The following is a 15929-nucleotide window of genomic DNA, read 5'->3' on the forward strand; positions in this document are numbered from 1 at the left end:
AATAGGGTTAAAAAGTAAAGTACTCTTATTTGTTCTTGTTCTTATTCTTGCGGACAGAGGGAATTTTCACAAGTTGCGAAAACAACTAATTTGAGAAATTTGACAAAAAAAAAGATGAGGCTAAAATTACTATTAAAAGATAAGAAATAATTAATTGAAATAGACGTTTTTTACTTTGTAACTATATAATAAATCGTAGTCTAACTTTTTTATATCTTATATTCCTCAAGAATCATACCAAAAAAATATTGTAACTGTATCAAGTGACAAGTTAATAATTAATAATAAACTAGTACATTTGGCACAATTATAGTTATAATGAGTGACACTGTTGAAAGTTCTTCAGACCCCGCAGTCAAACCATTGGAAGATGAACAACAACTTCCAAATGATGATTTAAATGAACTGGATTTTGATCATGAAGATAAGGATCAAGAATCTGAACCTATGGAAAAACAATCTTCTGAAGTTAATGGTGCTGCAAATAATACTGCTAATGAAGATTTAAATGAGACAACAAATAAAGTTAAATCAGAAACTGATCTAGGAGGTAATCCACCATCAGATGAAGAGAATTTTGTCCAAAATGTTAATGAAGAAGAACGTACTAGAGTTACTAATAATGCAGAGGCTTCAAATGCTCCTGTTACAAATGAAGCACAAGAACAATCTAATGATAATGATAATAATAATGTTGCATCAGATAATAATAAGAGACCTCGTGACGATAGTACTCAAGAGGAAGGGGGAGAAAAAGTTAATGAAGATTTAGGACAATATGATGAAGACGATTTTGATGAAGATGATGATGAAGAGGAAGAAGAAGAAGGTCCACAAAAGAAACGCCGTCGTGAAAGAAATAGATTCTTGGATATTGAAGCTGAAGTCAGTGACGATGATGAAGACGATGATGAAGAAGAAGAATCAGAATTGGTCCGTGAAGGTTTTATTACTCGTGGTGATGAAGAAAACGAAGAAGGTACCACAGGTGGAAGAGATGACAGATTACATAGACAATTGGACCAACATTTAAATAAAAGTTCTGAACAAGATGCTCAACAATTAGCTAAAGAATTGAGAGAACGTTACGGTAGAAGTAGTTCCAAACAATATCGTGCTGCTACCCAAGACGGTTACGTTCCCCAAAGATTCTTGTTGCCTAGTGTTGATACTGGTACTATTTGGGGTGTCCGTGTTAGACCTGGTAAAGAGAAAGAATTAGTTCGTAAATTATTAAAAAAGAAATTTAATTTAGACAGAGCTATGGGTAAGAAGAAATTAAAGATTTTATCGATTTTCCAAAGAGATAACTATACCGGTAGAATTTATATCGAAGCCCCAAAACAATCTGTGATTGAAAAATTTTGTAATGGTATCCCAGATATTTTTATTACTCAAAAAATTTTAATTCCAGTTCAAGAATTACCACTGCTATTAAAGCCAAGTAAATCTGACGATGTCAGCTTAGAAGAAGGAAGCTACGTTAGAATAAAAAGAGGTATCTATAAGGGTGACTTAGCTGTTGTGGATCAAATTAGTGAAAATAATTTAGAAGTGATGTTGAAAATCGTGCCTCGTTTAGATTATGGGAAGTTTGATGAAATTGATCCAGTCACTAACCAACGTAAACCAAGAAGAACAACATTCGCTACTAGATCACCTCCTCAGCTATTCAACCCAACTATGGCTTTAAGATTGGATCAAGCTAATTTATATAAGAGAGATGACCACCATTTCACTTATAAAAATGAAGATTATATTGATGGTTATTTATACAAATCTTATAAAATTCAACATATTGAAGCAAAGAATATTCAACCAACAGTTGAGGAATTAGCACGTTTTGGCTCTAAAGATGGTAATGTTGATTTAACTAGTATATCACAAGCAATTAAAAAGGCACAAGCTGCTCGTGTAACATTTCAAGCAGGTGATAGCGTTGAAATATTGAATGGTGAACAACGTGGCTCAAAGGGTATTGTTACCAAGACTACTACAGAAATTGCTACTGTTAAAATCCCTGAATTTTCTAGTGCATTAGAATTCCCAATTTCATTGTTAAGAAAAATATTCAAACCTGGTGATCATGTTACCGTTGTTGATGGTGATCATCAAGGTGATGCTGGTTTAGTCTTACTAGTAAAAAAGGGCCAAGTAACTTTTATGTCAAACCAAACTAAAGAAGAAGTAACTATTACGGCCAACAATTTATCTAAATCTATCGATTCTACCCCAACTTCAAGCGAATATGCCTTGTATGATATGGTTGAACTGAGTGCTAAAAATGTAGCATGTATCATCCAAGCAGGTCATGATATTTTCAAAGTAATTGATGATACAGGTAAAGTTTCAACAATAACTAAAGGTTCCATATTAAATAAGATTAATACAGCACGTACAAAGGTCACCACCGTTGATAATAATGGTAATGAAATCAAAATTGGGGATACTGTAGTTGAAAAATTGGGTGCCCGTAGAGAGGGTCAAGTTTTATACATTGAAACTCAAAATATTTTTGTAATGTCCAAAAAAATTATTGAAAATGCAGGTGTATTTATTGTAAATCAACTAAATATTGAAGCTGTTTCCTCCAAAGATAGTAACATGTTATCAACAAAAATAGATTTATCAAGATTGAACCCTGATGTAATGGCATCTATGAAACCTCCGGGACAAGGTATGAGACCAGTTTCACAACAACAAGGCCGTGTAGGTCGTGAGGTTGCCTTCGGTAAAACTGTTAGAATACGTGCTGCGGGATATAAAGGCCAGTTAGGTATTGTTAAAGATGTTAATGGTGATAAAGCTACGGTAGAATTACATTCTAAGAATAAACATATCACTGTGGATAAACGTAAGTTAACCTATTATAATCGTGAAGGTGGTGAAGGTATAACTTACGATGAATTAGTTAGCAGAAGAGGTAGAGTTCCACAAGCTAGAATGGGACCATCATATGTTAGCGCTCCAAGAAGTATGGCTGCTGGGGGGCCACTTCCACCAGTCTCACAGCATCAAGCTGGTGGTATGACACCAGGCTGGAGCAACATGGATGGTGGTAAAACACCTGCCGTAAATTCTAATGGACCTGGTGGGTCAGGCGGTGCCTCTGCTTGGGGGAATGCTTCCTCATGGGGTGGTGCTTCTACTTGGGGTGGCCAAGGTTCAGGCTCTGCCTCCGCATGGGGTGGTCAAGGTTCTGGAGCTACTTCAACATGGGGCGGTGCATCATCTTGGGGCAACAAATCAAGTTGGGGAGGTGCTTCAACATGGGCTTCCGGTGGTGACTCTAATGGTAGCATGTCTACTTGGGGTGGTGATAGATCATCTTACGGTGGTACTTCAACTTGGGGAGGTGGTGCAAGAGATGGTGGTGCATCAACATGGGCAAATGGTAACAAATCAGCAAAAGGTAAGGGTAGTGGATCTACCTGGGGAGGAAATCAAGAGGGTAATAGATCTGCCTGGGGTGATAAGGGTGATAGATCTAATTATGGTGGTAATAGCACCTGGGGCGGTCACTAGGTATTTTTTACCCTACCAACGAGGAACAATTTAATCCTATTTGAACTCCAATTCCATATCGGAAGACTAGCCTTTGCTACCAATACCTGTATTCTGACTGCAATTCAATCGGCACTGGCTCTTTAGGTTCCAGCTTCCTCTGTGTATTATGATATTGAATTCATATAACTATTTATATAACAAGAAAATGTGATATTTTTTTAGAATAGCAAAAGTATGTATCTTATATTCCTTTACAGGGGTCATAGTATTTTAAGCAACTGACGACTTATTATATAACTAGATGTCTTATTTAATTTAATTATGTTAATGAGTTTTAATTAATTTGAGATGCAGTTTAATTATTATTTACAAAGATAGATATGACTACAACATCCAACTATTTCTCTATATACCCGAATATTTATTTACATATTTGATACGATAATCATTTAAAAATTATTTAAAATGAATAAAACATCGATCTTGTTATTTTAATAAATACCATAAGTCCATTATGAACAGTAATAAAAGGAAAATATGTACCTTTTGCAAAAAATCTTGGAATGTTATCTAAATAAGTGTAATGTTAAAATTGATAATATATTATGTTTGTTTAGGATTTCTAGAAAAATTGAGAGGTTTTTGAGGAATAAATTTCCTTTTCTTTGCTTCAGTAAACACTACATGTCTTTGAGCTATTGGATCGTATCTAACTTGTGTAACTAAAGGAGCTCCCCTTTTCACCCTAATATATCTTGAAAAACCGGTTGCTGCAGTAGATAGTAATTTCACAACGGATGTTTTAGCTTTATCTTTGGCCATATTTCAAATTAGTCTGGTTTTGAGAGTTATTGTTTGTACCTTTTAGTCTTGTATTAATCTTTCTTAAGCTAAGTTTCATTTAACTAACATGCTCAAGAAATCTATCCATATTTTTGCCGTTCCGAAAAATATTATTTCTAAATAGCCTAACTTAAAATATATACACGATTATCAAAACTAGAAATATCCAACACGTAAAATTCATACAACTATATGCCATCTTCAATGATCTTTAATTGTTCTTACTATATTCTAAATGCTACTTACTAGTCGTTAATTTTGTCTAATTGAATTTATTAACTCAAACAATTTAAAAAATTATTTGATGAATATAATATAGGATTGCGAATTAAAGTATCATTCTTAACTTCATCCAGAAAAAAAAATATGAACCGTTTTGTACTTTTAGTTATTCTCTTTATCTATTATATGACATGGTTGATTTTGCCAATGTTTGAATTTGAAGACCGAATACCGTATCTATTTCCTATTCCCAGTGTATATGCAATATATCTACCCATCTGGTTATTGTTGATAGGCTTTACATTAGTTGGAACATTCTTAGGATTTCTCTTGCTTACCACCGAGAATCCTTAATCCATCAAAGCTAGCGAATAGTTTTAATTGCATTACAATCTACCTTTATTCGTTCACTATAGGATACTTAACATACTTGAAGCAAGTCATTATATTAAGTTTACTTTCGTTATTGTATATTTTACATAATACTATATGCACTTTATATGATGCTATATCAATGAGTAAAATATATAGATATTTAATAGGACATTAATAATTCATTAATAAATCAAAATTAAATATCTAATTTTTACTTATAGTTATATTCTAAACCCAAAGTGGTTTACCTTTGGCATCAATTTTCTTAGCTAAAATTGTAACTTGCTCATCCCATTCCACCAATCTATCTTTCATTTTTGTAATTTGGTCACCACTTATGATTCTTGGTTGAACCCATGTAATACTAACTAGTTGGTTAACTTGATCAATAATACCTTTTAATAAGCCTAAACTGATAGCTTTCATTATTAAATGTTCAACATTATCAAATTCTAAATGTGTGGCTTTTGAAATATCATCAAATGACAAAGTTCTAATATTTTTGGCAAATACACTTTCGACAAGAGCCATTAAACAAATTTTTTGTCTTAAAAATGATTCATTTTCTGCTAGTATTGGAATATTTGAAATTTGTACTTTAATATAATTATCGAATTTATTAAAATCACCAACGCTTAAAGCATTTAATAAATGAAATAGCCATTCATAGTGAGAGTCATTTTTTAATACTGAGATAATAGGATGTTGTAATAATTCACCAAAATTATAAATTCTATCACCTAATAATGCTGCAACACTTAGATCATATGCCAGTTCTTTACGCTCATTAATATTTACGTCAGTTATTTCTTGTTCATTAGGTGGTAAACTAGATAGATATAATAAGCTTGTATAGTAGAAAGTATTGAAGTCGTTTTTTCTTTTATAGTAATCTGCATTAACAGAATAAAATGCATTTGTTACTCTTAATGGAGTAGTATCTTGTTTATCTAGAACTTGTTCTAATTCATCTAGTAAATCTCTGGCTTTCATTGGTTCATTTTTAAATAGATAAATTCTAGCCTTTTCAATTGAAATTAATAAACTGCCAGATTTATGGTTCTTTAAGCCATCATTTCTTTGTTTCTTTTCATCAATGGCTTTGAAATTTTCATCTAATAATGTCAAGTATTTCAACGATTCATCATTATTATGATGATTTTTTAAAGCCAATAATAAAAACTCAACAACACTTAGTTGATTAATCTTGTCAACAAATTTACTAACAAAGGTGTCATAGACCCTCAATCTTAATGGTGCAGATTTTGGATCTTGAAAAAAGATATCTAAACTTTGAGTCAATTGATGGTATAATTTTTGAGTATAAAATTCTTCAAATTGATAAAATAACGGTGCCAATTCTGGATCAGATTCCATACGCAAAGTACTTAAGATTGTACTAATTTCATTTAGAGAAGACATTTCAAAGTTGGTATTAGTAAAGAAAAGGAAAGAAAATTATTTGTCGTACACTGTAATCAATAATGAAAAATCAGTAAAACAGAAAACTCTAGTTAAAAGTTAGTCTTAAAATATCAATTTATGTACAGAATTAAAAAAACACTTCTGATAATTCTGGTCAATTAATATATTTTGGTTAAAATTCACTTCGTTTTAACAATTAATTAAGGTGAATCTTATTTTACTTTTTTAACTGATTTAAGGTGGCGAATTTCTAGAAGGGCGACAGCGATCATGTGAGAAAAAGATCATACTAACCAAATGTCAGTAAAAATGAATGAATTAGATATTTTGAAGAAAAAAAACTGTATCTAATGTCATAGGTTTCTATTTTTGAAAATTTAATGAAAAATATAATAATTTAAATATATAAATGATTTTTAAGTATGGCTAAAAAATTTAATAGTATAATAATTGATCGTAGAATGAAATGTATCCAATAAGTGTTTGAAACGAAATAATATGAAGAAATATATAAATCTTTATACAAAACAAAATATATTGTTACCTAGAGGTGTACCAAATATTTTTTTCTTTTTTTAACAGTGTTAATAATATAAAAAAAATATATGTAATTGTATTTTTTTTTTATTTTTCTTTTTTAGTGGTTTTTTTTATTTATTTTTATTTTTTTTAGTAGCATATATGCTTGTTTATGATTTTAAATGGCTACACTTTCATAGATAACTTAATCCCTTAAAAGGGATTAAGCTAGTAAATTGTTAGTAGAAATTTGATTTACTGCTTCCTTGGCCTTTTTCCAATTTTCTAAACAGGATCTTATCCAAGTTAACACGCTTCTTACTATTTCTTTAATCATAATATTCCATTTCATTTCTATATACTCTAGATTATTCTTCAAACTTGTATAAGAGGATTTGTTTATGTCATCAAGATCCTTTGAGACTAATTCATAACATTGATTTAATTTCGTAATTTCCTTTTCCAGACAACCAATTTCAAATTGCCTTTCAGCTTCTGTTAACAGATGAGGTGGAATTGTACCTCTTTTAGTTTGTCTATTTTTTCTTCTACTATTCATTAAAATATTATTTGTTAATATATTTCTATTAGATTTTGATGAATGATTTTGCCTATTATTTATATTTGTATCTGGTGGGATATTAATTTGTTTTGTTGTTAAACTATCATTTGTGGAACCTGGAATTGAAATAACTTCATCAGTTTCATCAAAAGAAATAATTTCTTCTGGGCTTGAAGGAGTTAATTCTGAAGTTGTGTTTGTAGTTAATAATGAATTCTTATCATTAGTATCGTTAATATTAACATCTGAATTATTTTGTATTGAATTTGATTTTGTAAGAGTGGAATTTTGTAAAGAACGTGAAGGTGAATTAGAATCAGAATCAGAATTTTTTTTGGATCTTCTTAATTGACTATTGACTTCTTTTAAACACTTAATTCTATTTTCCTTTGTATTAATTGTTTGTTTTATAATTTGAAATTGTAATTTTTTCAATTTTCTAAAGTTTAAAACATCTTGTGCAGATTCCAATAAATGAATGAATTCTTCCAAAGGTTCTTCCATAATGGCTTGAATATTACCATTTAAAATTTCTATAGTTAAATATTCTACATCAAACGCATTACCAATTTTTTCAATACCATTTGATAATAATTTTATGGAATTTTTATTTGAAGGAGTCGCAATAATATTATTTTCTAAACTAAAGATATTATAATTTGCCCCCAAATCTGATAAGGTTGAATACATTGAATGAACATGATTTTTATGATGTTTTATAATCTTTAACATTCCACGAAGTCTAACTTTATGCTTAGTACATAGAACTTCAATATGGGCGAAATTTTTTTCAATGTTTATTGTTTCATCAGTTGTATTCATTTTTGAATATTGAACGTTTTTAGATTGTAATTCAGCGGAGTCTAATCTTGAGATTGAATTTGGAGCAGGTAATAAAAGATGTAATGGACTTGGCTTTGTTGGTGTTAATGGAGGTGCAATTAAATTATTGGTAGGTAAAATACTCATTGGTGGAGTTGTTACAATATCTTTAATTGAATATTCTGGATTTAAGAACTTTTTAAATACAATATTATCTTTAATTTCAGGAATCATATTACAATGATTTAAAAACGATTGTAACAAACGTTTACGCTTTTCAATAATTTTTTTATCATTTTCTGCACTTATTGGATGTAATAAATATTTTATTAAAGGATGTTTTGAGGGGATTGGAGGAATCACTACTGTAGGGAATAATCTTAAGAGACCTTGCCGTAGCGTATCGAATTCTGAGTATCTTCTAACCACTTCCATCCCATCATCACAACGAATATTATAACCAATAGCATGTTTACCCCAAGGATCTCTATAATCACCAGCATCTAAGATTTGAATATTTCTATTTATATTTTCAAATAATTTATGATCTCTCTTTGGAGATGTCATTGACATTGATAAAGATACATAAGGCTCATAATGCTGTGGTACAGCAGATTCCTTTATTGATTCATCAGTATCAGCAGTTAAACTACCACCTGTACTTGAATCATTTTCTGAGGGAGAAGTAAATCCACTCAAAAGATTATGTGTACTTCCCTTATCTATAATATCATTGTCATCTAGGAAGGCAACTTTATTTGTATTATTATTTGTAGAATCATGATTTAATTCATAATCAGTACTCTTTGAATATTTCTCATGATGAGATTTCTTCTTTTTATTGTTATTATTTTTATTAGTAGTAGTATCTTGGATAGTGCCAGCACTATCTAAGAAATCATCATCACCATGACGTAATGAGCCTCCGTCGATACCTAGAGCGAAGAAATGATCTGTTCCAATGAAAGGGTTGTTATCTTCATCATCAGTATCCATTATTAGGAGGGGGGGACTAAGAGAGGGGTCAAAGCAGGATACGAGGGAGGGAAGGGAACAAAGGGAGCAGGCGGATGATAACAAAAAAAATATAACAAATTTTCTTTGTAAAATCCTGATGAATTTATTTTTTTATTTTTATTAAACTGGGTGATAATTTTATAAAAGAAATGTTTCTTATCTACTCAAATATCAGATATGTTGTATTTATTTGTTGTATAATTGTAAAAAGGGGATAAAATACGATTATTAAAGATTGATGATCTTTAGTTTTTTTTTGGGAGCGTTTTAGCGGATCCGCGAATCGATTAGATATAAGTAAAAAAAATAAAATTAATAAAAATAAAGAACACAATGATAGTGGTAGGAGTGATTGGGGGCAAAAGTAGAGATACCAAAGATCAAAGATGAGTCAAGTTCGTATGTTGATATTAGTGTAGTGTGGTAGAATATGAGAATTATCAATTACTAACAATATTGGGTGGGACCCTATATTATAATTAGCTATTGTTAAGGCATTTGATATGGTATGTGAATAGAATGCAAGGACAAGTGTGAATCGCAAGCGCAATCGCAATCGCAAAGGTAACATTACTAACGCAAACTTTATTTATTATATAGCCAGAAGAATTGAAAGAAGAAGTTTTTACTGTGAGTTTAGAAGCGATGGAAAACTCTATGTTGGAACGTGAGATTGCCGCTACTATTAAGAAGGAGTTGGATAAGAAATGTGGCAAAACATGGCATGTTATTGTGGGTAAGAATTTCGGTAGTTACGTTACCCATGAAAAGGGATGTTTTATTTATTATTATATCGGTTCGTATGCGTTTTTAGTTTTCAAATCAGCTTAAAACTCGTATTGTAGACGTGGTAGTAGTAGTAGTGGAAGAAAAAGTAATTGTGGTTATAACATATATATACATTTTAATTATTTAAAACTAGATAAAGTTAAAAACAAAACAAAACAACAAAACAATACAAAATAAATTAAATGCAAATGCAAATGCAAATGCAAAGGCAAAGGCAACTTATTTTGGTTTCTTTGCAACAAACAACATCATTGGAGAGAATAATCTTGCCTTACCACCAGCGACTAACCCTACGGCAGCTTCCTCCAAGGCGCCTGTTACTTTTGTGGAACCTTCTGGAGCTATACCCAATCTTTCCATACAACCGACCATAGCGGTTGTGATTTTTCTACCCAAATAACTAGTTCTGAAAAACGTGGCTAAATCGGCCAAGGTTTGAACGTATTTCCATTCACCAGTCAAAGGATAATACCATGGGATCTCGTCATGGTTATCAGTCAAATCATCAGCGATTTCAATGGTAAAACCAGCGTTTTCAAGGGCTTTTGTAGCAGTCTTGATATCAAACATCTTGGGGATCCCATCACCGACTTCGATCTCATAAGCGATTTGTCTATGTTGAGGATTTGTTTCATCATAATTCTCTGTCATGACCCATTCATAGACGGCAAATGTACCACCGGGTTTCAAGACTTTATAAATTTCACTATAAACTTGTTGTAAATCTGGGGCATGACACGTAGCTTCAATGGCATAAACTTTATCAAAAGTGTTTGGCTTGAAATCCATATTCATGAAATCACCTTTGACGAAGTCCAATTTATTATGCAAATTGCTCTTCTTGGCATACCATTTAGCTTTTTCAATTTGATAATCATTATTATTAAGACCGATAATGTTACAACCGGTGAAAGTGGAGATTTCTCTTGCGGGACCACCTACACCACACCCGACATCCAAGACAAGATCATCTTCTTGAATACCAGCTTTGTAGGCCAAATAATGTTCGTGTCTAGCCATAGCAGCTTTGAAAGGTTCACCTTTATAGAATCTACAGAAATGGAAAGAAGACCCCCAACCATATTCATAGAAATCAGTGACTACGTTATAATAGGAATGAGTGGATTCATTATAATCCTCGAGTCTCTTTTGTTCTGCTTCTTTATCCACTTTACCATCCCAATGTTTCAAATATTTGGAAATGGCTTCTTTCCCCTTCCCTTTATCTTTGGACATCAAGGCAAACATACCAGTATGTTGGGCCATATCTTTACCATGAAGTTCTTCAGTGAACTCAGCTTGTCTCTTTCTCAATTGAGAGACATCAGAGTCTATCTGGGCGGCACTACTAGAGGACATGGTGTGAGGATGGACTAGTGAGGGTATAACAATTGAGCTTTTGTGGCAAAGAAAGACACATAGAAAATAAAATACAACTACAAGTAAATGAAAATGAAAGGTAATAAATAATAATAGTAAATGAATGAAATAAATGAAATCTATGAGTAGAATGAGAATAAATTAAAAAGTAATTATAAGACCCTTTAGTGGGGCCGATATTGGTACTGTATTTATAGGATCAGTGTATGGCTAAACGAGGCAAAAAAAAAGAAAGAACGCGTTTGCCTTTATACGAGAGACATCGTATACGAAGGATGGAGGTAGGAGAAAAAAGGGGAGTATACGAGGGTGCACGGGTGCTGGGCGACACAAAAGCTGCCGATAGGACCAGAGCATGTGACACAAACTAACACGTCACGTGCCACACATTATCACGTGCTTCTTCACTACATCACGTGATTGTCTGAACAGTGTCACGTGTCAATACATCACGTGCACAGTATGGCGTGATGCTTTCTCTCCGTCGCACGTGACTATGTGGCACCACCACGTGATGATTAGTCAGACCTGTGGCCCTTTCTGGCAGCGTCCCACGACCAGGGGAAATCCGCAGCAGCAGAGGTGCTCTACGCCACTTTCTTCGTAGAACCGTTTTTTTGGTCTACAACCGGAGCCCAACCGGTGGCAATTACGTAATTGAGAATACCACCCACTATGGTTTTTAATTTTTTGCCTCTGCCCTGATTTCTTAGTCTGAATTTCCCAATCACCCAATCTCCTAACTCCCAATCTCCCATCTCCCATCATCACCCATCGCCCATCGCCACATCTCGTATTTCGTATTTTGTATTTCGTATCTCGTATCTAGTATCTAATACCTAGCCTCTAGAACCTATCATCTAATACAATCTGTCATCTCTCTCATCTATATCGTTTTAACTTTATCGCCTAACAACTCGTATCTACTACTTACAGGACTGGCCATTAAACTTGGCATTAGTCAATAAACAGTACTTAAATAACTATAACCTTTCTCATAGCAACAGCATTGATACGCCCTAACAACTATAATAAAAATAAAAAAATAACAAGAACTTAAAAATTGAAGCTATCAGTATCAGATACGGCAAAATAAAAGACAAACCGAAAAGACACTCTAACCGAATATTGCTCTTTCATCATTGCAAATTTACCAATCGTTGTCATTGCAATATTTATATTACTAAGCCTATCTAATCAAGCTAATAAAAAAAAGATATTTTTTTAACGCATTCGTATTTTTACCTCACTCCCTTTATCACAACACTTTAATATTCTTTTTTTTTACTTTCAATATGGTCAACTCTAGTATAACAAGTCCCAATAGTAATTCCAACGGCACCGCCACTACAACTACGTCAAAAGTTCAAAAAGATTCAAATGCTGAATTGAAAAGCAAAAGAACGGCTCAAAATAGAGCTGCTCAACGAGCCTTTAGAGAAAGAAAAGAGAAAAAAATGAAAAGTTTGGAAGAAAAGGTCGTTGAGTTGGAGAAAGTCTGCAGAGCTCACGAGTCTGAAACAAGCTTCCTCAGATCTCAGCTCATCTTATTCGGAACTGAATTGAGAAAGCAACATAATACAGGCAACACGCCTTCCAACAACAACTCCATATCAAATTATAGAAATAGACATAAAAATTCCATTGCAAGTAACCATTCAAATAGTAGCAACCATTCAAATTCAAATTCCATCTCTGTTCCAAACTCTCTTTCAAGACATTCATCCACTTCATCAATCATCAATCAGCCAAATTCAATGTCTATGTCTATGTCTATGTCCAATCCAAATGCAAATTCAAACTTAACAATCAATCATCATCACACGAACTCCACAACAACTCCATACAATGGGTTTGCTAATTTGAACTACTCTTTCTTACAGACTACATCCTCAACAACAGCTTATAATACAAATACAAGTTCACCACTTTCATTCACTCTTCATTCACCTTCCAATAATAACAATCATCTAATGAATTCCAATAATTCCACTATCCTTTCTGCCAATAAAGAAAGTCCTGAATTGTATTTGAAAAATTCCACTTCCCCCAACGATTTAAATAGTACTAATTTACAATCAGATATCAATGCCTATTGGGAAGGTCAAAACTTGGATTTATTAAATTCCTCATCCAATCCAATCCTATCCACTAATTTGAAAAATATCTCTGCCACTAGTGGTCTTAATAATATGATCAATGTGGCAAACAATAATTCAAGTAATAGTAATCCCAATAGTAAAGCAAGTACCATCACTTCCAATACAACTACCACATCAACTTCTGATGGTAAGTCAGGTATTATGGATGCTCCTATCGATTTAAATTCCATGAATTGGTTCAATACAGATATAGAAACGTTTAATTTCGATAATCAATTCGATGAACAAATTTCTAAATTCTGTTTGAAATTAAATTCAGCCTGTGGTAATTTAAGTTATCAACTAACCACCACTGCAAATAATAATGCTGCTAATATTCCCATTAATAATAACGATTTGAATGAATTGATCAATATAAATACAAATGATGAAGAGGATCATGGTGATTTGAAGAATTTAAATGATGTCTTTGAAAATAAATTCTCTGTACAACAATCCATCAACAACAACAATAACGATAATAATAACAATAATTCTTCAGAAAATTGGAACTTCAACCTATCTTCTACGCCAATTAATAGTTTCAATGTAAATATCAACGATGTAGAAACAAACTTGGCATTCCCCAATCAAACGTTATTACAAGATCCTTCGATAAATGTAGATAAATTTGAATTCCCAATCTCTCCTGCCAATAATTTGAATGTATCTTTGAATCAACAAGATAAATCAAATATCAGTGACGTAGATGACGATGAAGATGATGACGATAACGAAATGGTCCCTGCAGATCCAGAAATGTTGCCTTGCACAAAAATATGGGATAGAATCACTGCACTACCGAAATATACTTCTGCCGATATAGAAAACTTGTGTAATGAACTCATGTCCAAAGCCAAATGTTCTGATAAAGGTGTGGTTGTCAGCAGTTTAGACGTTGATAAAGTTTTGTTAAATGAGAAAAAGAGTAATTCAAGACACTTCCAAATGTAATATACCCAATCCTCTATCTTCTCTTTTCTTCTCCCCTCTTCATGTTCAATTAGGCTCTCCAATTGGTTTAGTAAATAAACTATATATTTATTATTATTATTTTTTTTTTTACCTATCTATATGTATCTATGCAAACACGTATTTTTTGTAATGATAATGAACAATTTTATGATTTCCTGTTACATTTGCCGCCAACGATTTTCCGCATTTAAAGTAAATAAATAAATAAATAAATAAATAAAGGATTTGCCACCTACAAATTATACAAATTGAAGTAAATTATATAAATCCAAGAAAAAATAAACGTATTCTGATTCGTAAGTTAATATTTACAATTTTTTGATATATTCAAAACAGTTAATAAATGAAGCATATATAGCGGTATACGAAAAATATCATCACCTTTAAAAGGTCATGAAGCTATTAGATTCTATTACCTTTTTTAAACTAGCCCATCTATGATACCATACTGTTTGGCAAAACTATATTTTTCCTAACAAGATATTATTTATAAAGGCACATATGCCCACATTTTTTTTTTTTGATCCAAACTGCAAATAAAGGCAAATTAATTTTCAATTATTCTTATACATCAAATTTAAGTAAAAGACAAAAAAATTAATAAAGCATTTACCAAATGATGTATCTTATTTTTTTTATGTTTTTTAATTTCCTTTCAAAGATACAAACTTAACTAGATTAAACGTTATTTTCTCTGATCATTTCTAATGGACTTCAAAAATTTTTTCTTTGTTTTTTTCTTCAATTTCATAGTATTTTTTTTTATTATCGCAAAATCTAGAGTTTTTTGGAACAATGCGGGGGAACTGAAGAAATTTTCTACAACTTAAGGTATCGTTACCGAAAGCATTCAATTCACATCACACCACCCATACACACTCACACACTTACACACTCACAAACTTACGCACACACACACACACACCAAGACTCAATCGGATTAAACTCTAACGTCAACGTCAACTCTATTCGATTCTTCTTTCTCATTTTATTCAATTTTGCTAAAACCTAACTCCAAAATAGAAACATTTTCACCCTAAGAAGCACCTGTAGCAAAGTATATTACATTATTCTTCTTAAAACCTTTAAAGTTCATTACCCAAAAAAAGAAAAAGAAAAAAAAAAAAATACCAAAACGTTTCATTTCATTTTCATTTTTGTTCTAGTTAGTTCTACATAGATCATCGAGTAATTTTACTTTGCATCCCTACATACGTAATATAATTACAAAACCTCAATAAGATTTTAACCGGACTTGAAGCTACTTACTGCTACTGCCACTATTAATCAGATTTATCTAATAATATACATTCAAAATCTGTTATTAATTCATCCATTTATGCTTTATTGCG

General features: G+C 32.0%; 8 protein-coding genes across 8 annotated transcripts; 4 read left to right on the forward strand and 4 right to left on the reverse strand.

The window, feature by feature from the left end:
• Positions 1 to 318: 318 nt before the first annotated feature.
• On the forward strand, positions 319 to 3525 carry SPT5 (transcription elongation factor SPT5; the record flags this gene model as incomplete). The annotated part of the gene is made up of 1 exon (XM_004180136.1): positions 319 to 3525. The coding sequence occupies one exon, from the start codon at positions 319 to 321 to the stop codon at positions 3523 to 3525; it is 3207 nt and encodes a 1068-aa protein (XP_004180184.1).
• A 585-nt stretch (positions 3526 to 4110) lies between these two features.
• On the reverse strand, positions 4111 to 4329 carry MRPL39 (mitochondrial 54S ribosomal protein bL33m; the record flags this gene model as incomplete). The annotated part of the gene is made up of 1 exon (XM_004180137.1): positions 4111 to 4329. The coding sequence occupies one exon, from the start codon at positions 4327 to 4329 to the stop codon at positions 4111 to 4113; it is 219 nt and encodes a 72-aa protein (XP_004180185.1).
• A 387-nt stretch (positions 4330 to 4716) lies between these two features.
• Positions 4717 to 4926, forward strand: TBLA0D01590 (uncharacterized protein; the record flags this gene model as incomplete). Its single annotated transcript, XM_004180138.1, has 1 exon — positions 4717 to 4926. The coding sequence occupies one exon, from the start codon at positions 4717 to 4719 to the stop codon at positions 4924 to 4926; it is 210 nt and encodes a 69-aa protein (XP_004180186.1).
• Positions 4927 to 5175: 249 nt separating this feature from the next.
• Positions 5176 to 6369, reverse strand: RPN9 (proteasome regulatory particle lid subunit RPN9; the record flags this gene model as incomplete). Its single annotated transcript, XM_004180139.1, has 1 exon — positions 5176 to 6369. The coding sequence occupies one exon, from the start codon at positions 6367 to 6369 to the stop codon at positions 5176 to 5178; it is 1194 nt and encodes a 397-aa protein (XP_004180187.1).
• Positions 6370 to 7114: 745 nt separating this feature from the next.
• SNX41 (Snx41p) lies at positions 7115 to 9271 on the reverse strand (the record flags this gene model as incomplete). Its single annotated transcript, XM_004180140.1, has 1 exon — positions 7115 to 9271. One exon carries the CDS (start codon positions 9269 to 9271, stop codon positions 7115 to 7117), a length of 2157 nt encoding a protein of 718 aa, XP_004180188.1.
• Positions 9272 to 9678: 407 nt separating this feature from the next.
• On the forward strand, positions 9679 to 10123 carry DYN2 (dynein light chain; the record flags this gene model as incomplete). Its single annotated transcript, XM_004180141.1, has 3 exons — positions 9679 to 9691; positions 9776 to 9798; positions 9893 to 10123. The coding sequence occupies 3 exons, from the start codon at positions 9679 to 9681 to the stop codon at positions 10121 to 10123; spliced, it is 267 nt and encodes an 88-aa protein (XP_004180189.1).
• Positions 10124 to 10300: 177 nt separating this feature from the next.
• ERG6 (sterol 24-C-methyltransferase) lies at positions 10301 to 11440 on the reverse strand (the record flags this gene model as incomplete). The annotated part of the gene is made up of 1 exon (XM_004180142.1): positions 10301 to 11440. The coding sequence occupies one exon, from the start codon at positions 11438 to 11440 to the stop codon at positions 10301 to 10303; it is 1140 nt and encodes a 379-aa protein (XP_004180190.1).
• Positions 11441 to 12756: 1316 nt separating this feature from the next.
• On the forward strand, positions 12757 to 14556 carry YAP1 (DNA-binding transcription factor YAP1; the record flags this gene model as incomplete). Its single annotated transcript, XM_004180143.1, has 1 exon — positions 12757 to 14556. The coding sequence occupies one exon, from the start codon at positions 12757 to 12759 to the stop codon at positions 14554 to 14556; it is 1800 nt and encodes a 599-aa protein (XP_004180191.1).
• Between the last annotated feature and the right edge of the window lie 1373 nt (positions 14557 to 15929).

Source organism: Henningerozyma blattae, chromosome 4, assembly GCF_000315915.1.
Source record: "Henningerozyma blattae CBS 6284 chromosome 4, complete genome".
In the NCBI taxonomy this organism is placed as follows: domain Eukaryota; kingdom Fungi; phylum Ascomycota; class Saccharomycetes; order Saccharomycetales; family Saccharomycetaceae; genus Henningerozyma; species Henningerozyma blattae.